General features: G+C 37.5%; 2 protein-coding genes across 8 annotated transcripts in view; one reads left to right on the top strand and one right to left on the bottom strand.

Annotated features, from left to right (window-relative positions):
- Window positions 1-22,825, bottom strand: part of AGL (amylo-alpha-1,6-glucosidase and 4-alpha-glucanotransferase) — a gene marked incomplete at its 3' end in the record, with an annotated part of 79,573 nt that extends 56,748 nt beyond the window's left edge. For 2 of the 6 annotated variants that reach the window (XM_082679991.1, XM_082679996.1), the window contains exons 1-7: window positions 22,236-22,467; window positions 22,010-22,159; window positions 10,607-10,817; window positions 10,126-10,292; window positions 8,522-8,725; window positions 1,509-1,690; window positions 1,233-1,344 (exon numbers count right to left, since the gene is read on the bottom strand). In XM_082679991.1, coding sequence (XP_082536117.1) covers window positions 1,233-1,344; window positions 1,509-1,690; window positions 8,522-8,725; window positions 10,126-10,292; window positions 10,607-10,817; window positions 22,010-22,091 — 958 coding nt within the window. In that variant the 5' untranslated portion in view covers window positions 22,092-22,159; window positions 22,236-22,467. Of the gene's footprint in view, window positions 1-1,232; window positions 1,345-1,508; window positions 1,691-8,521; window positions 8,726-10,125; window positions 10,293-10,606; window positions 10,818-22,009; window positions 22,160-22,235; window positions 22,468-22,491; window positions 22,577-22,630 lie in introns of those variants that run through there. The other 4 variants (XM_082679992.1, XM_082679993.1, XM_082679994.1 and 1 more) reach the window with 4 other exon arrangements.
- A 201-nt stretch (window positions 22,826-23,026) lies between these two features.
- FRRS1 (ferric chelate reductase 1) overlaps window positions 23,027-25,481 on the top strand; it is a 95,555-nt gene continuing 93,100 nt past the window's right edge. The window contains exon 1 of one of the 2 annotated variants that reach the window (XM_082680055.1): window positions 23,027-23,149. The gene's annotated coding sequence lies outside the window, so the exon portion shown is untranslated. Of the gene's footprint in view, window positions 23,150-24,830; window positions 25,300-25,481 lie in introns of those variants that run through there. The other variant, XM_082680057.1, reaches the window with a different exon arrangement.

A 25,481-nucleotide genomic window follows, 5' to 3' on the forward strand; every position in this document is an offset into this window, starting at 1 on the left:
TGAACTGCAAATAGTCTATCTAAAAGGCTAAAGAAATTCAAGTACTTTAAAACAGTGTATTCTGTCTAGAGGTTAAAAGAAATAATTAGCTGTAATAAGATCATGCTGTCAACTAAAATAACAAGTTGTTAAACAATCCATATGCTATAGTTTTATTTGTGTGTGTATAAAATAGATATAAATATAAAACTTACAAATATAATGTATAGATATATAATTAGATAAAATTGGAATTTCTTTCAAAAAGAGTCTGAAAAGAAACACAAGAAACTATTAATTGATAGTTCCTTCTAGTAAGTAGGTTTTGGGGGAGAGGAACTCACACATTCCATTTATTATATTTTTGCACATTATTGCAAATAAATAATACAGCTTATAAACATCAGAGGGAAGGGGAGATCTTCAGTAAAATAAAACATGAAGGAAAGTTAATATAAAAAATTCATGTATTAAGATGTTACACAATTGTGAAAGTTGAGAGAGTAAATCTGACCCTAAGCTTCCTGGGCCTCAGGTCATACTGATTTCTACTTTGAAGGCAGTATTTCTGGGCCCTACGCAAGCTCTAGTTTCTGGATGAGGAAGAGGATTTCTAGCCATCAAAGATCCTTGCTGTTAGGCTGTCCTATACTAATTGAAGATACATTCTTTATAATTTTTCTAATTTGCCTCCGAAAAACCCTAATTTCTCTTTCAGCATGTTTTTTTCTATCCTACTTTGTCAGGGAGATCTGTTTCTTTATCTTTGCTACTGGCTAGTACCTGAGTCAGTCTCACTAGTGGTTAGGTAGCCTTAATGGTAGGCGCCATCAGCTAGAAGCCCCTCTACCTCAGTTAAGATTCCTATGTTGGCCAACAGAGGACATACATCTCTCAGTTTCAAAGACTGTTTTGAGTCTTTGGCAGCTGAAATACTCTGCTCTACTTACCTGCCATTCATGCATTTAACAAATACATATTGAGCTCTACGGTATTCTGTGCATTGTGCTAAGGAAACAGTGTAAGAAACAGTCCCCGAGGGAAATAAGTATGTATTATGACATGCCCTTTAGATATCTCTGCTAACTCTAAGATAGCTTCCAGAATCATAGTTTTAGAGCATCAAAAACAATACAAATATCATATAATAATAACAGATTTAATAATGTGTTAACCAAGAGAAGAGTTATCGCTTCAAGAGCAATACTAGATTTCTTAAAATCGATAGAAACATTCTAGTGTATATCCTGTACCTTGTGTAAGAAGTCCTCTAAATTGCTCAACTGCTTTGTCAACATCCACTTGGAAAAATTCCCAGAGATGGATCTTTGGGAAAATATCCTCCCAAATTATTTTTCGAATGCACTGGAAAATATCAATAGTTAAAATATACACATTTAAAATCTTTTTACTAAACATTATTTAGCATATTAAAAGACAGGTTCTAAATGATTTTCAACCACACATTTACTTTACACTTTAGAAATTCTGCTATTGTTTTAGTGTGGTATTCCTCTATACATACTGACATTCATTTGATGATCATTTTCAATCAAAGCAGCTACTCCTCTTTCTTTGTATTTCCCTTCTGCAACGTCACAGGATAAATGCCAAAGTGCTCTGTCTAAGACCCAGGCAGGTTTTAAGTGTGGGGAATTCACAAGGTTATATGCACTTTCTGGATGTTCCTGGAGCCATTTACTTTTAGTAGCTTAAAGAAAAAGGAAACATAAAGGAATATCATGTAATTAAACTGAAGTTAAGTTTAAAGGTAAAATAAAATATCAACATCTATCACTCATTTTCTTATATATTAGATATCAATATTTTATAACGATATTGTAGTATAAAACAATTTTTTGGTTGTGGTATCCTATCATCTATTTCACCATATATTTTTCTTTCCTGTTGTAAGAGTTTTCCATTGTATAAATTGTTTACTATTGCAGTGGGAGTTAAGAAGTGTCTTGTCCTTGGCCTCTTTTTTTTTTGCGGTACGCGGGCCTCTCACTGTTGTGGCCTCTCCCATTGCAGAGCACAGGCTCCAGACACGCAGACCCAGCGGCCATGGCTCACGGGCCCAGCCGCTCTGCGGCATGTGGGATCTTCCCAGACCGGGGCACGAACCCATGTTCCCTGCATCGGCAGGTGGACTCTCAAACACTGTGCCACCAAGGAAGCCCCCTTGGCCTCTTTTGATGCTCCTTGGGTGAACTTATTTTGGAATCCTCCTTCTAAACCTAAAGGACATCTTTTCCTTTAAGGCAGACTGGGCTTTTGCCCTGACTTCAAGTTCTCTGGCCTCATTAAAGCAGAAAGTTACCTGTATCTTCAATTCTGGTTTGGGCTTTTCAGTGTCTGGCTGTTAGGTTCTAGGGCAGAAGAGTTCCCTGACATTTACTTTTCCCAGGAGCTTCTCCTTTTTACTTCTGGTCTCCTGAGTGACAGGGCCCTCCTTCGGCCCCACCTAAGCTCTAGGTTCTCTCTCTTACCTATCCTTAGAATGCAAAATGTCATTTATATCTTTTTCTCCTACATATCATGTATTCCTGTGGGTTTTTTTTTTTTTTTTTTGAGTGGGAGAGGGAGGTGAGATTCCTTCCTCTAGATCTTTAAATATGCTTGTATCTCCCCAAAGCTAAGAATACAAACACACAACTTATCTAAATGCAGTTATTTCTCTAAGTTCTGTAGGGTCTATTAGTATCGAGACCAAACATCTTGAAAATCCAACCTGTATCTACTGCTTCCACTTTCTCCCCACACTCTCATTCCTTCTCCCACTACAGTCTGCTTCTACAGCCAGCGCTCCACCGAGATTACTCCAGCCTCCTAATCATGAAATTTAGTGTTACTTTCTCATTTTCATCACTTTCAAGCTCTACATTTGTCATTACTGATTAGTCCTTCCGTGATTTACAAAAGACCTCTTCCTTGATTTTCAAAAGATGTCGTTATCTTGGTTGCCTTAAATTTTTGCTTCTCTCTTTTGTGCCCTCTCTTTTCCTTCTCATCTCCCCTAAACCCTGGAGGGAGGTTTGCTACATTTTAGTCCTTCTCTTTCCTCACACCCACTCTTCTCAGTACATCTCTCAAACTGGCCCAGACTCCAGCTGAGGCCCAGGCACATCTACCCAAGCATGTGATGATAGCACTGCCTGGGGACAGCTTGTTAACTCAAAATCCATTCATAGGTCCACATATATCTACACCGAAAGTGTCATATATCCCAGGCACTGTTCTGGGAGCTAGATATTCTGTAGCAAATAAGGGAGCAAGGTTCAGGTGCTCATGGAGCCTTCATTCTAGAAAGGGTTTTTTTGTTTGTTTGTTTTTGTTTTTAATTTTGCTTAGACAATCCTGATGGAAGAAAACTCAGTTCTCTCATAGGCAACCTCTTTGTATAGCTAATCTTGAAAGGTTAATAAGATATATTGTTTCGATAAAACTGATACAAGTGAGGCTGAGAAACTGCTAAAAAAAATATACTCAAATAACAAGGGTATAGCTTGTATCTTATTACCCATTTGTAGCAGTAAGTTCAGAATCAGAATCAGGAGTTTTGCAAGGTATTTCAAGTGTTCACAACATTGGAGGTAATTTGTTTTAATTTATTAATAAACAAATAAAAGCTAGACACATTTTGCTTCATCTTTAAAATGGACTAATGCCCTGTAAATTCATGCTCAGGAGTGGTTAATGTACCTGAAAGTAGTAACAATTTTTCAATACCTACCATATGCCAGGAACTGTTAAGTGCATTAATTTATTAACCCTCATGCCCTTCCAAATGATATAGGACATACTATTATGTTCATTTGACAGATGAGAGCCTGAGATAGGTACCTCAGCAAAAGTCACACAGCCAGAAAAAGAACTGGGCAAGTCTCTTCAGAATTTGCAGTCTAACCATTTTGCTCTATGGCTGAGATGAATGTGGTCATGCCTTGTTCACTCAGCTGAGAACCACTACAATCCTTACAGAGTTTTAAAATCATTATTATTTTTAGTTTCACGTATATGATAAATCATTTAGTAAGTCATTGATTTACTTAGTATTTATTTAATAGACAAAATACATAAGAAGCACAGATGTTGTAATAAAAGTTAAATTGATAATTCTCCAAATTTGAATCAAGATAGTTTTCCCAAGATTTATCACCATAGTCATTGAAATTCAAGATTATATAAGAGAAAAATGTCATGATAATTATATCCAATTTGGATTTTCGTTTATTAAAATACTAAGGCAACCCCAACTTTTTACATGGTAAAATCCTGAAACTTTGTTTCTTATCTCAATTTTATGAAACAAAATCAAGTGTAAAATGAAAGAATTCTAAACATTAGGTAATAAAAGTATTTTTTCTCATTCTATATGAAAGAGGAGTTAAACTCCAAACTATGTCTTAATACATATCAAAATTAAAAATGAAAGATGGACTTCCAGAGTAGCACAGTAAAGAAAGACTCTGGAAATTGTCCTAAGGGCATCTGGCACATGGAGAAACATTTATTCAAGAAAACCTACTAATTCTTAGTAAGAATAGCAAGAGTCTGTGGCACTTGAACCACAACCTGCTCCCTTATCCCACCCGACCAACCATGTGTTATGGAAGCTCTACCCCAGTGCTCTACTCCAGGCAGGTGTGGCCAAGATGGGAGATGCCCTCTCCCCTTACCTCCCAGTCTGGGGTTAGTTTCATTCTGGGAGAGGCAGGCACACCGAGTGAACAACGAAGTACACTCTGACCTAGGGTGACTTCTAGGAAGCCAGCCTTAAAAAGAAATCCCATTCACCTCTGGCAGTCTGGAAGACCTTGTGTATGCCCAAGGCTGAGACATCTCTGCAGCAGTCAGAGAGGGAACTCCTAAACTAACTAGTTCAGGTTTATCTTTTTCCATCCTTTTACTGTCAACCTACCTGTATCTTTGAATTTAAAGTGTGTGGCATGTAGACAGCATATATTTGGATCTTGTTTTATTTATTTATTTTTTAATTGACTCTGATAATCTCTGCCTTTCAAGACATTACTTTCAAGATTCCCTAAATCTTTGGCTTTCAAAATTTTTACTATGATGTGTCTGAGTGTAGCTCTCTTTTGTTTATGTTATCTGGAGGTCCCTGAGTTTTAGGATGTGTAAATTAATGTTGGAGGTTGGGAGGTTTTCAGCCATTATTTCTTCAAGTATTTTTTTCCATTCTTTCCTCTCCTTCTGGTGTTTCCATGTCCCACATTTCACTGAAACTCTGTTCATTTTTATCCTTTTTCTCTGTTCTTTAGATTGCATAGTCACTGTTCACTCAAACATGCTGCTGAACAGCTCTAGTGAAATTTCTCATTTTGGTTATTTACTTTTCAACTCCAGAATTCTCATTTGGCTCTTTTTAAAAATTTCTATCTATTTATGATATTCCCTCTTTGATGGGCTATCATCATAACATCTTCTTTTACTGCTTTAATTTGGTTTCCTTCGATTCTTTAAATACATTTATAATACTTGCTTTAAAGTCTATTTCAAGTATGACATCTAGGACTTCTCAAAGGTGATTTCTGTTGCCTGTTTTTTTCTTGCGTAAGGGCCACACTTTGCTGTTTCTTTACATGTCTCAATTTTTTGTTGAGTATTGGTGATTTAGATAGTATGTTGCAGCAATTCTGGATACTGATCCCATCCCCTCCAGGTCTTTTTGGTTGCTGGTTTGTGACTTGTCTGGATTACTTTAGGCAAGTCTATTTCTCCCACAGTGTGCAGACTCTGATGTTGCGACTCAGAGGGTGCAGCCTTGGCCATGGGTAGTCAGCCTGGGGTGATGGTGGTTTTTAGCAGGGCTCTCTTAAGTGTCTTTTTCCCTGAAATCTGTTAAGCTGTCTGCTTCTGTTGGTATCACACTCAGCTATTTCTCTCCTGAGCTGTTACTCAGGCTGACTGTGCTATTATTTTTGATAATATTCTGGAGCATAAATTGCACTGCAATATGATCCAATTAAATTTGGGTCCCTTGGCATGGGTAGTCTTTGAGGCCTGTCTTTGAGGCTTGTTCTGACCCCAAGAAGGCTCTTGTTAGCTGCCTCTTTCCCTGGTTCTCTCTGTTAGACCAGTAGCTGGCCTATGGTTTAGCATGTTGCTCTCATGAAGATACCAGCCTCCTTTGGATTGTTTACCACCGAAGTCTCCATTGTTTTCAACAGTGCTCACAGGCTTGAACTTTCCCATGCTATGTACCAAATAAAGTCAGTTCCATTCTTACTCTGTTCTTACTGCACATCTCTTCCCGGGGGCAGAACATCTGTGTCACTGCTCCACCAGTGGTGGCAGGGGTAGGAGCCTCTGCTTTTCTTGGCTTTCCCCTCCAGGTGTGGAACCCTGACCCCACAAGCAAGCTGGAGCAAGGGTCCAGTATTCTTGACCTGCCATGCATGAAGTAGAACTTTCTCTCTCTGAGTGGGGGCTGGGCAGAGGAAGGGAGCCCCAGGCCTCTCATCTGCTCTTGCCTAGAATAGTTTCCATAACATAGTGCTGAAAGCGGGGAATGAGAAACGCTGGAAGCCTGCCTCTTGCAACCACAGCCCTAGACTGGGAGCCAGGGAGAAAGGGAGCCTGGTGTCCTTGGCAGCACCTGTTAGGAACAGACCTATCATCACTCTGACTGGGGAAGGGTAGGGAGGGAGGAGCAGGTTGTGGTTCAAATGTCACAGACTCTCACTATCCTTTCTGAGGTTTAGTACATATTCTTGCATAAATGTCTCTCCATATGCTGAATGCCCTTAGGACAATTTTCGGAGACTTTAGTTTTTTAAAAATAATTTTCATCAGTTACAGCTGTTTTTCAGGGTAGAGGGTCTGTGAAACCCTTAACAGTACCATTCTGGAAGCTGACTTTCCCGGGATAGTAACTTTTTAATGAAAACCTATATCACAGAAAGGACATTATGATACTCAACACGTTTCATGCAAGGTGGAAGCAACATTCACTTCTTTTATATTACACAGAATCTCTCAAATGCTTTAGAAAATACAGTCTCTGACAGAGTCTGTGACTGTACTCCAAACCTTATACTCCCTTTTTTCCTTTAGTAACAGAACTCTCAAGGTTCAGCGACAGACATGGCTGACAAACAAAATACTACACTGCAAGCTCCGTTATAGCTAGAGACAAAATCCTATCTGGCGCAATGTGAGCAGAAGGGATATATACACCAGATCATGCCCTTAAAAGACATTACTTCCCTTTCCTCATTGCCACCGGTTGGAGGTGATATAAGGAATTGGAGGGGCCATATTTGATTAAGAGATGGAAGCAAAGTGCTGGAGGCAGCAGAGCAGCATTAGAGAAAGAACTTCGTTCCCTATCATGGGTTGGCTACCACACCAGTCTTGGAATGCCTACTTAATCTTTTATAAGAAATAAGTATAATTTAAATCTTAAGTCACTATATTTTTGTCTTTTTGTTACAGCTGCCTAAGCCATATCATAATTCATACGCTGCCATTATGTGGTTTGATAAATTTGATGTGAATAGTATTAAAGATGTCAAAGTAGTTATCAATAACGTCAAATTTTCAAGCGAAGAATACTGAATTCTTAGACATTAGGCAGTTTTCACTGTGGACCCTGATGCTTAGTTTCCAGGTGCATGCAGAAACAACAAATTTTAGAATGTTCCTATTTCTTTGCCTAATTTTGATTGTTTATTATTATCATTAGAGATTATTATCTATATTGATGAACCAAATCTTTGAGCTTTTGAACATCTTCATAGTTCCTATGGTTACTTGGAAAACAATTTTATGACACACACACCAGAGATTTTTGTTGTTGTTGTTAAATGTTTTGTACCACCTGGAATTCCTGTTGTTTACATATGTAAGTCAGTGGTTTCCTGACTTTTCTACATCATGGCAAACAGAAAAGAGCATCTGCAAGGTACACTGGGTTAAACTGAAAGCTGATCAGGGCCAGAGGCTTCTCCAGACCCAGTTACTCTGATAGCTGATGGAAGTAGTCATTTCCTGAGGATCAGCATCTGGAAACCTCTGATATATTTTTATAGAATTGTATACTGGTAAGAAATCCTGGGAGCCCAAACAGGTTAACTTTAATAATATCTTTTAACATGTAAAAGATATAATTTTCAAATTTAAATTCTAAGAATTTACCAATAATTTTCTCTTCAAATAACACCATTCAGTTTTTTCAAATATATGCTATAGTACCAGAGCTATGGCTATATAGATTCATTAGTTGGTCTGTAAAGTATTAATACTGTAAATTGAAATATGTGGTCTTTTCTATGATCACACTCCTGTTTTTATAATCATCACATGTAAAATACTTACATATTGATTATATCTTCAACTAACACTGTTTTCTTCGAAAGAAAAAAAGTGGTATTGTATAAAGCGATTTTTAAATTGAAGGACACCTAATCATCCCTTGTGTTTTCAAACTTTATGTTATATAAAACAGCAAGGAATGAAATAATTAGAATATAATATTCTCATTAAAATTAATAGAAGTAGTTAATGAAGCTCATACCAGTATGATTGTAGACAACATCAGTAATACAAAGAATATTCCACTCCTTTTTCAATTTTTCCACTAGCTGTCCAACATCAGTCCAGGTGTACTTTTTATTAGGTCTTGAAAAATCAGGATTTAATTCTAACTGATCAGCAAGGGAATAGCATGACCTAGATAGTCCAAGAGTCTGCAGTGGGGTAAAATGAATCATGTTGTAGCCTGCAACACAAGAAAAGAAACAAAGACCACTATAAGAAAAAACATACCTAAAACTAAGCAAAATGTAAGGTTAAACTTCCATAAGTAATTCTAAATGGCAAGGCAACTGTGCTACCAGAGAAGGGGTTAAAGACTTGGGTTTAAATACTAGCTGTACCACAAGTGACTTCAAGCAAGTCTACTTAAAGCTTTCAGGATTATCAGTGTCCTCATATGCAAGATAGGGATAATGAGATGATGTATTTGAAAAAAATCACACACAATGCCTAATCACTATTAGGGGTTCAATTTATATTTCTTGAATTGATATATTTATATGTAGAAAATATATCCTATGCAAGTATATCAGTACATCTTTCTCCTAGTTTTTTTGGTTTTTTTTGCGGTATGCTGGCCTCACTGTTGTGGCCTCATCCCGTTGCGGAGCACAGGCTCCGGACGTGCAGGCTCAGCGGCCATGGCTCACGGGCCCAGCCGCTCTGTGGCACGTGGGATCCTCCCGGACCAGGGCAAGAACCCGTGTTCCCTGCATTGGCAGGCGGACTCTCAACCACTGCGCCACCAGGAAAGCCCTTTCTCCTAGTTTTAATGTTCCATAGTACTTGTATTCTGTTTTAGTTATGTCAGTGAACTTCTCACTTCTTTCTTCACTCTATGTTCAAGTCGAAAGTAGAAAATTAACATTACCCTTTACTTAAGAGTAAAATACACCTTAAGTTTCATTTTACTCCTGGTATGTATGGCAGCACATGACTTCCACATGGAATACCATTAATCAAGGCTTGTTGAATTAAAATTATATATAATGATAATATATTTTATTTATTTATTTTTGGTTGCGTTGGGTCTTCATTGCTGTGCGAGGGCTTTCCCTAGTTGTGGCGAGCGGGGGCTACTCTTCATTGCAGTGCGAGGGATTCTCGTTGCGGTGGCTTCTCTTGTTGAGGAGCACAGGCTCTAGGAGTGCAGGCTTCAGTAGTTGTGGCACACGGGCTTAGTTGCTGCACAGCATGTGGCATCTTCCTGGACCAGGGCTCAAACCCATGTCCCCTGCATTAGCAGGCGGATTCTTAACCACCACGCCACCAGGGAAGTCCATGATAATATATATTCCAACACATTCTGGTAGCTTACTAATTTTTATATGTCAAAGTAAAGTCTTAGAAACAATAATAATCTTATTTTGTCATAGAGTTCCTTAACTTATTCAGTTGAACCATAAAATTTGCCATTTTTGTAGGCTAAAAATGGTCAAGTAACAACAATTTCATACAGTTCTATTTATGTTACTAAATGTACTAAGAAATGAAATTAAAAGAATTAAAGCCTTTGAAATCTGTATCACAGAAGATAATTACATTTATTTTAAAGAAGAAGAAAAGAAAGAAAGCTGACATTACCTGATTCTTTTGCAACCCTAAGTCTGCTTTCCCATTCATCAAAGGGTCCCAAACACTTGGATAAAAATGTCTGGAGAGTAACACAGTCCAAGGGTAACACATGATTATCAGCACCAACACGTAAAATAGGGTCCACAACTATGTAACCTCCACCACTTTTCTCATTTCTAAGGAAAAAACAAAAACTTCTCAATTAATGATAGGAAAAATAATTCTCATCTAATAGTCTGACTCTCTAATTGGAAAGTAAATTGTCCCATTTAAAAATATATTTCTAGGCACATAAAATCATTTAAAAAGTTGCAATAAAAGCTTACAATTACTTCCTAGAAACTGAAGGATCATATTCTATTTGCATCTCAGGAAAGCCCTGTAAAAATTGCACTGCCATGGTTCATATGGTAACTTTTTACAAGTTAGATAACTTCAAGTTACAGAATAAATTAACTTCTTTTTTTCACATACAGGACGCCTGACTTACCCATGAAGGAAATAATACTGAAATGATCCAGCTTGTTGAAGATTAAGTTTACAGTACTTATCAGAATCATCTTCTCTTTCTGTTGGATTTTCCCATTCCAGGGAATGGAATTTTTCTCGATTAAATGCTTCTCCAGGAAATGGGTAATTTGTGTACACAGTAACTGCTTTTCCCTGTAAAGTTGGGCCTAATCGGAACTGTAGTTCAAACCCTAAACAAAAAGCACATTTTAATAAACTCATTGCAGGACTTAAGTTACCACATTAAAAAGATGTTTTATTTAAAGTATTATACAACGATGATTTCTCAACTATGTTTAAAAGAACTTCAAATATTTAATGCTGTTCTGGAACCACTTTGCATTTCAATTTAGCTTAATTTTGTATTTTAACATACAGTATACACCATAGAACTGTCTGCTCTGTACTGTCCCTCTCTTCTTCTCCTGGAAACTGATTCCTAGTCGCATGGCTACTTTGGGATATGACATGATTCCATTTCCCACGATTACCTCCGTCCCACTTCCTGAACTGCTCCGAGGTGGGCATCTACCTAGAGACTTTCGCTGGTATTTTTCAAACTGCAGCAGAGAAAGTGAGTTTCTCTGTGGTATCAGAGTCTGTGATAGTACGTAAAAGTTGGGAGGTATCGTGGAACACTATCTTACCAGATAGAGCAAGCCAGTCTTCCCTGAGAGAAGTCAACCTCTAGAGAGGCAGAATTCAGATTTCTAACAGTTCTAGAGGCATTTGAGCCCCTGATTCCAGTTGTCCCTGATGTCTGCTCAACTCCAGAGATGTGGTAATAGAGGGTTAACAAGTGGCTGTGTGGAGCTGAGTGGGACAGGGGTAGGAGTGGTGAGGAACCCTGATTTGCAGTGTTTGCTGACTTCTGGAGGAAACAAGTCTCACCATGGTCCATCTCAAGCTACCAACATGGCATCACTGAACATGGAACTGGGAAGAGATATGCATGATCAGCTCTTGTGAGACAACACCAGCAACTCCAGCATGCTACTGCCTCTAAACCTACTGTTCATGGTTTAGTTACTTAAGCCCTTCTTGGAATTCTGAAAGCCAAAACATTCTCACTTTTGCCTTAGTTAGGCTATTTCTTTTAAAATATATCTGAGATTTCTGTACTGTATTACAAGTATTTTGCCCTAAGAGGAAAAAAAGTTAACACACTACAGTTATAACTTTATTATGAAAGAAAAATTTTTATTGGTTCAAGGCCGACTTTAAACCTTGATTATAATTGTTAGGATGTGAAAATTCTGACTATAGTAAAGTCTATTAGAAATTCAGGCATATATATTTTAAACATGGGTGTAACATTTTAATTAATGATGGGTAATAATAACTGATGAAGGCAGGGAAATTTAGTTCTGCTGGTTATAATCTTTAAGCTTAAGGAACTTTTTGAGAAGAAAGAAGTATAGTAATATTTATACTTTTGATACTTATTAAACATCCAACAAAGTAATAAAAATGACGTACTGAGTGCATATGATGTAATAAGGGACAAAAAAGACAATGATCTCTGCCCTTGTGAAGCTTGAGTTCTAATGGGGGAAGGCAGCCATTAAACAATGGACATGACAAATAAATAAGAAAAAGTAGTATGTCAGAAAGGGATAAATGCTAAGGGACAAAAATCAGAGCAGTTTAAGAAAAAGGAGGGAAAGGAGTGATGGTGAGGAGACAGTAGCAGCTTTAAATAGGATGGTTATTGAGAAGTTGAAGGGCGTGAGAGGAGTGAGAGAGTTAGCCTTATGGCTCACCATGGCCATGGAGAGAAAGTGCTGACCAAGCACAGGAGACAGAGAGCACAAAGGACCTAGGATGGAAGCATGCCTGGTGGTTCCAGAAATAACAAAAGGTCAGCATGGCTACACTGGAATAAGCTGTGGGAGTAATAGTAGGATATAAGGAAAGAAAGGTAACAGGGGAGCCAGATCATGCAGTCTTAAAGGTCATTGTAAGTATTTTGGCTTCTTCACTGACTGAAATGAGCCAGTGAACATTTTTAAGCAGGAGTGACATGACATATCTTGTGTGTTAAAAATATCCTTCTGAAGATGTCTGCTTCTGATCATAATGGAGTAACTGGTACTGGACTTGCCCTCTGATGAAAAACTAAAAGAACTACATTAACAACTGTTCTCAAAAACAGGTAGAGAGGACTGTGATGCCTGAGAGAAGAATGATTTCTATGAACCTTCTAGTTATCAGACTAGGGGACCTTTTTGGACTGTGACACTGGGAGCAGGAATAGTAATCTCACTGAGTTGAGGAGACAGAGATTAGAGTTTCGGAGGGTGAAGAGACTGCAATTTTCAGGCCAGAGTATGACAAGAAGGGAGCTATGCAGAGACGGAGCTCCAGGAATTTACCTAGAGTCATCTTGAGTCTGCCTGAATACTAAACTGTACATGAGTAGGGTTTGACTACATAAGGCTGGGAAAAGAACAACTAGTGGGAGCGGTAAATTGAACAATTCTCAGAGCTCATTCAGGCCTGGGATACATTACAATTTTTAAGCAGCCAGAGTTAAGAGACCTTGCTGAACACCTGTTGTATTCAAGAGAGTCATGTCTTAAGTAATAGGGTTAAAGTAGCCCTAGAGTAAAAATTACTATAAACCTATCCTATCAAAGCTTAAACACAAGCCTCAAAAGGATTAAGCTGATCCACAGATAATGTAAATAACTTCTAAAATAAAAACTTATCACTCCTTTAAAGCAAGACAACAAAATCCAGAGATAAAAACAGAACATTCACAATGTCCAGCATCCAAGAAAAAACTGCTAAACAGAAAGAGGAGGTGAGGGAGTTGACCACACGGATATCTGGAATAGGGCATTCCGCACAGAGGAAACAGAGACCTAAAGGACTGAGACTTCTGCTTCTGGCAAAGATGGAATAACAGGGATTGGATTTACCCCGCTCCCTGAAACTTAAAAGAAAGAAACCACCACCAAAAACAGAAAAACCAGACAAAGTATATGAAACAATGATTTTTCAAGACCCTGACATCAGGCAACAAAAGTCAGTGATCCCTGAGAGATGGAAAGTAAACAAGATGAGCCCTACAATTGCCCCTGCCTACTTACTAACTTGAAAGAGTTTCCATGTTGGGGCACAGGGAGAAGGAACCCAGGCAGACCTCAACTGACTTCCTGTGTTGAGGAGACGGAACTAAGAATCTGTGGAGATGAAGGCAGCTAGAGTTTTCAGATGAGAGTTGTGGATAAGGAGGAGAAAGCTGCACAGAGAACTCCAGAGATCTGCCAAAGGTCTCCCTTGAGTATTCAGAAGAGTACGGATCAGTGCACGTCTCTGAGAAAAACACCTGAGACCAGGAACAGTGCTTGTTCTCACCAGCTAGACTGGGAGAACTCATAATTCAAGAGGCACTGGGTAGAAAGTTCAGAAGGATCTTGCTTCAGTAGTGGGGAATAATGAGCCTTAGAAAGGACATAGTTCTAGACTGGCTTAACAAATCATAAAAGTAAAACTCAAAAGACTATAATATTTCCAAGTAACTTCATTCCAGAGCAAAGACCAAGAACATTTATAAGAATCCAAAAATACTCAGCACCCAACAAGGTAAAATTAATAATGTCTGGCATCCAAACAAAGATTATGAGACATATGAAGAGGGAGGAAAACAAAACCCATAACAAGGAGAATAATCAATCCATGAAAACGGACCCAGGAGTGACACAGATGTTCAACTAGTAAACAAGGTAGGATTTCAGTTATCATAACTGCATTCCATATGTTCAAAAATTTAGGTCAAGACATGGAAAATATCGAAACAAAAGAAAAAGATACAAATCAAACTTTTAGAGATTAAAACTACAATGTCTGAGATGACAAATACAGACAATGGATTTAATGGATGGTGAGACGTGGCAGAAAAAAAGATAAGCGAATTTCAAGACACAGGAATAGAAACTATGCAAAAAGAAACGAAGAGAGAAAAAAGAATCTAAAAATTTGAAAGAGCATCAGACAATTCAAGTGGCTTAACATAAAGAGTCCTCAAAGGAGAGAAGAAGGGAGACGTAAATTATTTGAAGAAATAATGGGTAAAAAATTCTCAAATTTGGTGAAAACAACAAACTTACAGATCCAAGAAGTTCAACAAATCCCCCACACAAGAAATATGAAGAAAATTACACCAAAGAACATCAAAATCAAATTGGTCAAAACCAGTGAAAATGAGAATATCTTATAAGCAGCCACAGAGGAAAAAAGACACAAGTATGTACAGAGGAACAAGGATAAGGATGACAGCAGATTTCTCATGGGAAACAATGCAAGCAAGAAGACAGTGGAGCAACATCTTTTTTTTTAACATCTTTATTGGAGTATAATTGCTTTACAATGGTGTGTTAGTTTCTGCTTTATAACAAAGTGATCAGTTATACATATACATATGTTCCCATATCTCTTCCCTCTTGCATCTCCCTCCCTCTCACCCTCCCTATCCCACCCCTCTAAGTGGTCACAAAGCACAGTGCTATGCGGCTGCTTCCCACTAGCTATCTATCTTACATTTGGTAGCGTATATATGTCCATGCCACTCTCTCCCTTTGTCCCAGCTTACCCTTCCCCCTCCCCATATCCTCAATTCCATTCTCTAGTAGGTCTGTGTCTTTATTCCCATCTTGCCCCTAGGTTCTTCATGACCTTTTTTTTTTTTTTTAGATTCCATATATATGTGTTAGCATACGGTATTTGTTTTTCTCTTTCTGACTTACTTCACTCTGTATGACAGATTCTAGGTCCATCCACCTCACTACAAATAACTCAATTTTGTTTCTTTTTATGGCTGAGTAATATTCCATTGTATATATGTGCCACATCTTCTTTATCCATTCATCTGTTGATGGACACTTAGGTTGTGGAGCAACATCTTTAAAAGTACTGAAAGATTAAAACTGTCAGCCTAGAATTCTATACCTGTTGAAAATATCTTTCAAAAACAAAGGTGATAAGAGCCAGGTTTTTCACTGTCAGAGAAGGATGTTACCAATAAGCAAGGGAGACAGCTACAATGAACCCTGCTGTGGTGATATGAATCAGAAATATGAGTGTGAACTGCTATTTATTTATATATAAAGAATGTCAGTTTGGTTCAAGGCAAATCCTGAAATAGAGAACACATAGATATATTTCAGTCATGTCTAAACTTGCTCTTTGATAGAAGTAAATCTCTCACAGTGATGTTTGACAGGTGGTAAATTCTACACCACAATATTAAACATTGGGTAAGATATTCTTTGTGAAGAAAAGATATCAGTATAAGACATTAAGAGAATGCTGGACTCTTCCAATTTATGCTAATCCAATTAAATACTTCTGTATTTGCCTAGAGAAATATGAATGCTGTTTTATATACTGCAATACATATAACATGAGGGAATGGAAGTTCTAGGCATTCCTGGAAAAAATTATAATTTAGTGATAAGTTCTGCTAACCATATTCCTGGATTGGACCAAAATATGGATATAAATTTATTCACAGTAAATGGATTTAGCAAGCAAGAAACAAATTATTCAAATGTAGTTATTAAGTAACTTTGCAAAAATTGAGGGACTTATTTTTACTTCTTACTTTTACTATACAGTGAAACTAATAATTTCTTTTCCAAGTAGCTACATGCACAAATTTTTCTATAAAGCAATTTGGCATAAACATACTAAGAATATTAATAAAGTTTAGATTTTTGGCTCAATAATTTCATAAAGACATTTATTTTCTGAGGAATTAACTGGTGATATAAATATAGATTATATATAAGGATGTTCATCACAGTTTATTATAATTAAATAAACTCACAACAAACTAAATATCTAATGATTGGAAATGATTAAATTATGGTACAACTTATGGTATTCTGTAAGCAGGAATAGTATAAAGCCACTATAAATCATATTATCAAGGGATATTTAATAACATGATTACTTTTACTGTTTTCTTATATTTTATGCATCTATATAGATCCTTTCAAATCCTTTCTGGAAAAAAGTATGACTGAAATGTGGCAGTAAGCAGGGAGGTGGAATTCACATACCATGACACTGCAAGCAGGTATCAAAATTGTTTAGATAGTATAAACCCAATTTCGTTTTGAAACAAAAAGCATAAATAAAGGACTTTTTATACCTTTTTATAATTTATAAAAAGGTATAAAATCGGGAAACATTTTTATATTAGAGCTATAATTATGAAGAGATAGATTGAGAAGTAATTGCCCAAAGAATTAAAATGTGACGTTTTAATACTTAAGTGACTGTGAGAACCATATTTATATTTGCAAGAATGATTAAATTTATTACAGAAGTAATGGTGTCATTTTGAACAGTACAAATACCAGAGATTAGCCACCTGAGCACAACTAAATAACCTGTCCCTTGTTCAGCTTATACAAATATTGTTTTTATAATTACAAAAGGATTCAGAGAACTTGTAGAACAAAGGTTGAAACTCATCCAAAACCTCTAAAACAGTATTTGTATCAGTGGTCTACCTTCAGAAAAAAAATGACAAGTAGTCTCCAAATTTGAATATTTATTTATATAATATACGTGTATGATAATTTAATAGATCATGTAATTTATAAAACACAAAAATAAGAATAAGATGTAAATAAAATAAACAATATTTTAAATAATTAATTTTATTTACTAATTAATGGAACAAATCTTTTGGCTCTCACTGAAAGTTAATATTGGTAATATCTGTCATGAAAGTAATGTGATTAAATAAATTTCATTAATTTTAAAAGTCTTGGTTTAATATTGTCTGATAAAGTAATTTAAAGATTCCAAGTCCTATTTATTTTGATACTTGATTTAATGACCTCAGATTTGAAAAAAATACGACATAAAGATACCCAAATCCCAATGGATAAAGTTCTTGGTAGGTATGTTTACTAGTCCATGACCTTAACTTTTCAATTCCATTCATCAGTTATGTAAATATTTTGGTTGAAATGTGCTAGTAAATATAAATATTTTCCTTGACATACATCAATTGCTTTTACAAGCTAAAGAGAAGATGTCCCATTTTATATATTGAAGAGATGATCTGAAAACCAACTGAAATTCTTTATTTGGTAGATTTCAAACAGATTAGAAAACTTTGTTATCAACTTTTAAAAGTGAGCAGATATTCATTTATATGGGTAAAATCATATGATGAAAGTGTTACTAAAAATACATATTCAAAATGCTCTCCCTGAAGCAAGGGTTGGCAAACTATACCCTCTTTCTGTAAATAAAGTTTTATTGGAACAGTCACACCATTTATTTATGTATTGTCTATGGCTGCTTTCATAGTACAACGGCAGAGCTGAGTAGCTGCAACAGAAAGCATATGGCCTGCAAAGCTGAAAATACTTGCTATCTGAACCTTTACAGGAAAAAAATGTGTTGAACTCTGCTCTACAGCATCAATTCCCAACAAAAGCAGTTTACTTTCACACTCATGTTTACCTCAGAGTTAGATTGTGTTTATTTTTTCTGATAATATTTTCTAAGTATACTATAGAAAAAGCTGTGTGTCATTTCTGAAAAGGACAAAACTCAAACAGCAAATTTCAAACACTTTCTAACTCATCTTTAAGTTTGACAACCTCTTGAGGTAAAAGAGGCATGTACGGTTACACTACCTCTCATTACAAAGTATTGTAAAGATGCTACTATTTAAGATAATATAGCTTGTATATCTACTTAACCTGGTTTAGGTAAAAGTGTAATTCATGGCAACATAATGCAAGCAAACCAGTGCAGTATGACTGCCAACCTCTTCTAGACCTATAACCACCACTCTTTCCTCAGAATATATCTTTTTTATTATTAATGCATCTGACGTACAAACTGAGAGCATCAATACCAATTCATATATTAGCAAAATTTAATTACTTTAATTAAAATAGAATTTTGTTTTTTGGTAGTGTTGTGCAGCTTGTGGGCTGTTAGTTCCCCGACCAGGGATCGAACCCAGGCCCTTGGCAGTGAGAACACAGAGTCCTAACCCCTGGACCACCAGGAAATTCCCCTTAGTTGACTTTAAAAATCAAAAATAGATAGGTAGATACGTAGACAGAAAGAAAGAAAGAGAGGAAAGAAAGAGAAATGAATCCTATTCTTTCTATATCCCAATAGACAGGTCAGTGCATACCCCCAAGGGTATATATATATATAGCCACTCTGTAGACCTCTAATCCATATCCCTGAAACTAAAATTTTTATATACAGTAAATGAAACATCAGAATACCTAGAGTGTATCAGCTTCCATAATTAATTGCTCGGTTTGCTAAAATTAGCTTAGCACAGCAGCAGATGGTGTGTTTATCTTATTCCTCATACACAAGGAATACTTTACTCAGATTAGCCATTTCCCTCTTGCAGGCAATTAAACTGGCAAGACGAGTGATTAAACTATTACTGTAAACTAAGTTTTTCTACCCCATTCCCTCCACTCAATCTATATAAACTTGACTCCTAATCAAGGAATCTTTATAAATATTTTCTTTTAAAAAAATAGAAATTGTAATTTGACCAACCTATATAAAAAATGGAAGAATTCCAGGTTTAGGGAATAATGATTTTATTCATTATTTGCCACTAAAAGAGATAGGAAATACAGGGCCAGGCTATCATTTGGCTAGAAAAGATAATTATGCAGTCTTGTACTTGTTAAATTAGAAGAGTCTATAGAGATATTAGCCTTGAAAATGCACAGGAATCATTTCTTAGGGAAAAGTGAAAAGGAAGGCAAAATGAAGAAGGGCTTGGTGAAAGAACCAAAAATTGCCAGAGCTTTTCTTTACACCTAATTGGTCACCAAGTCTTATGAATTTTAAAATGTCTCATACTCTGTCCCTTTTTTTTTCAACCCTGATGTAGTTAAACCAGACATGTTTTTAAAATAGCCTTCTCCATGATTTCTTGTCTCCAATGTCCCTTCTCTTCATCTTTCACAGTATAATTGTCTTCTAAAATAATACAATGACATCATTACTGCACGAAAAAAATTCGACATGTTCTCATTTATATCATTTGGATGAATTTACTGGCTTTAACCAGAGTTACAGAGTCACCATATTCTTATTTTATAAACCCTTCAGAGTTCCCTCTTCAAATAGCCTGGCTAGCTTTAAATGGCACTTTAGTAATCAACCAGCAAGGATTTATTAGCTGTTGTACACTGCATTAGGTTTGTAATAATTTCTATCTTCACAGATCTTAAACTCCAGTTGGACACTATAAGCTTTTAGACACTGCTACATTCTTAAGCACTTAACTGTTCTATGCCCATTGAGTAATCAGAAATCAAGGAAAGGAGATAATAACAAATTAAGGAAAAGCTTCATGGAGTAGGTGGAATTTTAGCTGAAGGCTGAGAGGGAGGCAACACATAAAATGATAGTAAAGGGATTTAATAGATATACAGGAATCTGACAGGAGTGGAGGTGTAACAACAGGCATGAGAAAAGCCACTGGGGAGGGAATTAACAAGGGAACTAGAAAGATATAGGACACCAATAATGAGGAACAATGAGATAAAATCTTGGCTAAGGAAGGCAGATTATAGACATTATAGAATGTCCTGGAAGCCAGGCAGAGGTGTTTAAATTTGACCTTATAAACACCAATTAATAAAAAGAGAAGAGATGGCATAAGAAGATTATTTCAGCATCCATATTCAGGCATATGGAAGAGACAGGCAGGCAAGAGGAGACATCTGGAAAGAAATTATAGGGCTTAAAAAGAGACTTCAGTTAAAGAGAAAAAATCATCAAAGAATAGTACAAAGTTTCTAGCCTTGGAAACTATGAAAATGGAAAAGTAAACAGGGAAGCTGAGAAATAAAGAACATTTGAGAATTTTGAGATGGTTTTGGACATGTTAAATTTAAGCAAATCTGACTGGAGCTATCCTAAGGCTCTTCCATAGCATGATACTAGGATGAAGCCAAGAATCGATGGTGAGAATAGACAGCTATAGCGATCTAGCAATGTCTTATATCTATTTAGGGCTTTAAAGCCATTTATTATTCATTTTGAGCCTCAAAACTCAGGAAAGTAGAAAACCAGAAATTAATACCTTCATATCACAAATAAATTAATGTTTAGAATTAATGTGACTTGCCCAAAGTCAAACAATTTGTTAGCAGCAGAGCCAGGAAAATTCTAGTTCCCTACTCTTGCCATTACACTCGCTTGCTTCCAAGAAGCAAGCAAAGCTCAAGGCCTTTCTTCCAAAAGGAGTCATCAGTATGGAGGCAACAGCTGAGGCCATGAGAATGTATACTTCTTTGAGGGCAGGAGAACAGAAAAAGAAAGGATTCCTTGCAGATATACACAATTAAAATGTGGAAGAAGAGAGCTCAGCAAAAGACACCACCAAGTTGACAGGAATACTTAAGAGTGTAGGAAAAAAAATTAAAACCAGAAAACTGCAGAGTCAGGAAAGCCTAAGCACTCAGTGATCTTAAATGCTGAAGTTGGAAGAAGATAAAGATTTGGCATGGAGGAAACACATTTGATGGACGAAATTTTTTTTTAAAATTTAGCTCTTGAGAAATTCAGGGAAAAAAGAATTCTTCAAATGTTTACTACTATCAACATTCATTTGGTACAATAATAAAGGGGATTGTATTTTATTTTTCATACATTAAACTTCTATTGACTACTTCACAAGTTATATTAACATAAATGAGTGTGAAATGCTTTTTTTAATGCTGAAAAATATAAAGTCTAAGAAAATAAAGCATCTATTTGATAAGTCTTATAGAAATATAATTTGATCTTTTAAATCACAGCTCAAATATATTTCAACACAACCTGATCAGTTATTTCACTTTTTCAGCAAAAAAATATTTTCAGCTTTTTTACCTTCTCCATAGTTGAGAGGCTTTTGACAAACATAAATAATAGTTTACTTTTTGCTGTGATCTAGTTTACTAATTCAAATGTCTGGTAGAGGAAAAGAGCGAGAGCTATAAAAAAGCAAAACTACAGATATACCCAAAGTAAAATTACTTATGAAGCAATTTCCCAAGTTTTAATAGTAAATGCTAATGGAAATAATACGGTCAATCTTCCGATTATAAATGCAACTTCTGTCTTAAGTAGAAGTTAGAATGCAAAGTAAAGTGAACAATTTTATTCTCATTCTAACATGACAGATATAAATAAAACATTTTCAACTAAAATTCACTTTCATTAGTGATATTGTTTAGAACACAGCAACGTCTTCGCACAAATCAGGTTTAGAAAGGTCCTTGGAAATGACGTCTAAAAGTTAAAAGAAATTTTAACATGACTATGAATTAAAAATGTAAAAGACACAGAGCTAATCAAATGACTTACTACTGACCTTGTTCAAGTCTGAAGAGGGTCTTTTCCAGCTTTTCCATTTCGTTCAGAAGTAAAATCCTAATCTGTTTACTGTGTCCCATTTTGGCTTCTAGAGGATTTGAAATCTTTCAGAAGAATGAAAAGAACTCCGAAATCGAATGAGGTACCCCTACGAAACAAAAAAGGAATCAAGATAAAGAAAATAACTGTACCTTAGATTCTCTAAGGCTGACAGCCACACTTACATGTTCAAAATGTGTTTTAACCCTAGCAGAGCAACGAGAAAGAATCTTATACATAAGATCAGAAAAAGCAAATTGATAGTTGTTTCCTCCCTTCGAGCACAAGACCGAAGCAAAAATTACAGTTTAAAAAAATGAAGTATTTTTACATAATCAATACATTTTGGAAAGCCTGGAGCTGGGTGGGGGGGGGATGGGGTAAAATTCCCAGTCCCAGGCCAACCGGCTTCAAAGACTTTCATATGGCACTTCTGCTTACAAGAGATTAGCCTGCTCAAAGATAACAGGTGGGAGATCTCCCCATTCCCAAATTCGGGTCGGAAGCCACCAATGGGGAGATGAGAACAGAAGGAAGCAGTTGTTGTCCCTAGAATAGCTGCCGTGGACACAGAACGTACATACAGAGCTATAGATAGAAGGAACGCATTTCCCCGGGACGCCGGCGGCATTCCTAGCACTTACACCGAGCAAGTTATACGTGCCGCTTCTGGGACACTGCAGGGCCCGCGACTCTGTTGTTAAAACAGTCGGGGGAGGAGACGCAAAGGAAAGTTAAAGGGAAAAGGCAGGCTGCCCAGGCGCAGAAAGAAGCCGCCGACGAGGAGGGCCGGGCGCCGTGAAGGGCAAAGGGAGGGGCGGCGGCAGCCGAGGCAGGGCCGAGGCCGCTGTGTGAGTGACAGAAAGCTTCTCCGTGACTCCGCCTCGCGCCGGTCCCCGAGAAGCCCCTCGATCCCCACTGGGCCTCGAGAGCACACAGCCTGGGTGGGAGCTGACAAGTCCCTTCGCCCACTTCCGGGAATCTCCGCACCTGCTCGCCCCAACCGCTAGTCTCGCGAGAGTCCGATCGCGGGCTGCCCGGGTGTAGGAGGTGGCTGAGGACCAGGCGGCGGGCTGCCTTTTTTCTCGCCCGGAGGAAGGTGAGACGGCTGGGGCGTGCGTACCTCACCTTTCACAGTCTGCGAGCGCATGGTTGAACATTAAAATGCCGCGGTAGGGGGCCGCGAGCTAGGTTGAGCTGCACCACAGCGTCGTTTTGTGGACCCTCTGAATGGCGGGAGGCAAGCCACCTGGCTTCCTGTGCCATTTCTACCACATTATGTTTTGTGTCTTCGTTTTGACTTTGTTACGTGGCCTAAGTTTTCGTGGCCTAAATTCCCTGAGCCTTGATTTCCCCGTGTCTAAAATGAGGGGCCTGGCTACGGTCTCAGACATTACATCCTTCGCATGTCCACATTTCTAGTCCTATCACAGAGCGGGCCCGTCTTCCTGAATACAGACATGTAAGGACTAGGTGGGTGAAGTGTGGCCAGTCTGTGAACGACTAAGGGGCAAATACACGTGTGTTTACAACGTCTGGTTGCACCTAATGTACACCACGTAGACTTGAAGATCGTCTGAGACTAAGAATCTATATTGGCTATAGCTGCACATATTTTAGGCCAGACATTCAAGACATGGTGCAGATGCCTAAGGAGATTTTATGCCTGAGGGAAAAGGAAAGCCCATTTTTCAGGGCCTTTGGAGGGCACCTAGGGATCATGAGAAAATGGACAAAAGATCTGGAGTGTGGAGAAGAATCTTGCTTTCTTTACTGTGGAATTACTGTAGGTCCAAGAAGAATAATGGGTTAAAAACTAAAGATACTGAAATGTTTGCTTGTTTCAGTAGTTTTCTGAGAATGGCTAGTTGCAAGTGGTGCAAAACTGAGTTTGGAAACCCACAGCTCGTTTGTTCATTCAACTGATATTTATTGAACACCTACAATTTGCCAGGCACATAGGTGCTGGGAATGCGGCAATGAAACAAAGTCACTGCCCTCATGGAACTCCTACATGTGATTGGTAGCAGACAGATAAATTAAGTAAATTACATACAATAATTAAAGGTCATAAGACATAAAGCTAAGAAGGGGAAATTATGGAAGAATCAGGAGAGGGTGGTTTGCAGTTTTAAGTACAATAATGAGTAAAGGACTTGCTGGTAAATTGACATTTGATCCAAAACAGAGAAAGAAGGTAGAGGATATCCAGGGCAGAGGGTTATACACATAGGTACAGGAAGTGCAAGGGCTGGGATGTAGGAGCATACTTGGTGAATTCAAAGAGGTCACTGTAGCTGAGTGGAGTAGAGGTAAAAAGTTAGGACAGATAGATGGGGAGGGGTGAGTGGCCTAAAAGGCTTTGTAGGCCATTGCAAGGACCTGCGCTTTTGCTCCGGGGAAAAGAGCCATTGGAGGATTTTGAACAGAGCAGTGACGTAATCTGACTGACTTTTAAAAGGGTCACTCGGCAACTTTATAGGGAATAGCTAAATAACCCTTAGGGTGTGGTTAGGAAGGAAGCAAGGAGACCTGTTAGGAAGCTATTTCAATTATCTAGGCAAGACATAGTGGTGTGTGTGTGTGTGTGTGTGTGTGTGTGTGTGTGTGTGTGTGTGTGTAGCAGTGAAGGTGGAGAGAAGTTGTTGAACTACGAATCTATTTTAATGGTGAAGCCTACACCACCTGCTGGTGGAGAGAAAGGAGTCAAGGATGATTTAAAGTTTTTTAGCCTGAGCAACCAGGACATTATTTCTGTCCAACAGAAATATAATATGCCACATAGGTAATTAAAATTCTTCTAGTAGCCACATCAAAAAAAAAGTAAAAAGAAACAGGTGAAATTAATTTTAATAATATATTGTATTTAACTGTATCTTAAACATGATTTCAGCATGCAGTCAGTATAAAAGGTTATTAATGAGGTATTTTAGATTCCTTTTTTGTACCGTCTTCTAAATCTAGTGTATGTTTTACGCTTCCAGCATGTCTCAATTCTGATAGCGACATTTCAAGTGCTCGATAGCTTCATGTGGCATGTGGACAGTGCAGAAGAAGCTGTCATTTAGTGAGAGAGGAAGCAAAGGGGAGGGGCAGGATTGGAGGGTGAAATTCAGGAGTGTTGTTGTAGACTGTCAATAAGCAAGTGAAGATGACTGTCCACTTGCTTGAGATGACCATCAAACATCCAAGTGGAGATACTGAGTTACCATTTGTAGCCCTGGTCTCCAAAGGAGTGTTTTTCAAATTGTGAGTCGTAACCCATTAAGGGTTGTAAAATTGATTTATTTGTTGCAACCAGCAATTTTAAAAAAGAAATAAGAAAGCTCTGAATGCACTGCATCTAATAAAAGTGTTGTTTCACAAAACTTCTGTTTCTATTACTTATGTTTTGATATGCTGGGTCATGTATTCCTCCTGGGGGGTCAGGG

The sequence above is a fragment of the Grampus griseus genome, assembly GCF_964374135.1.
Source record: "Grampus griseus genome assembly, chromosome: 1".
Lineage (NCBI taxonomy): Eukaryota > Metazoa > Chordata > Mammalia > Artiodactyla > Delphinidae > Grampus > Grampus griseus.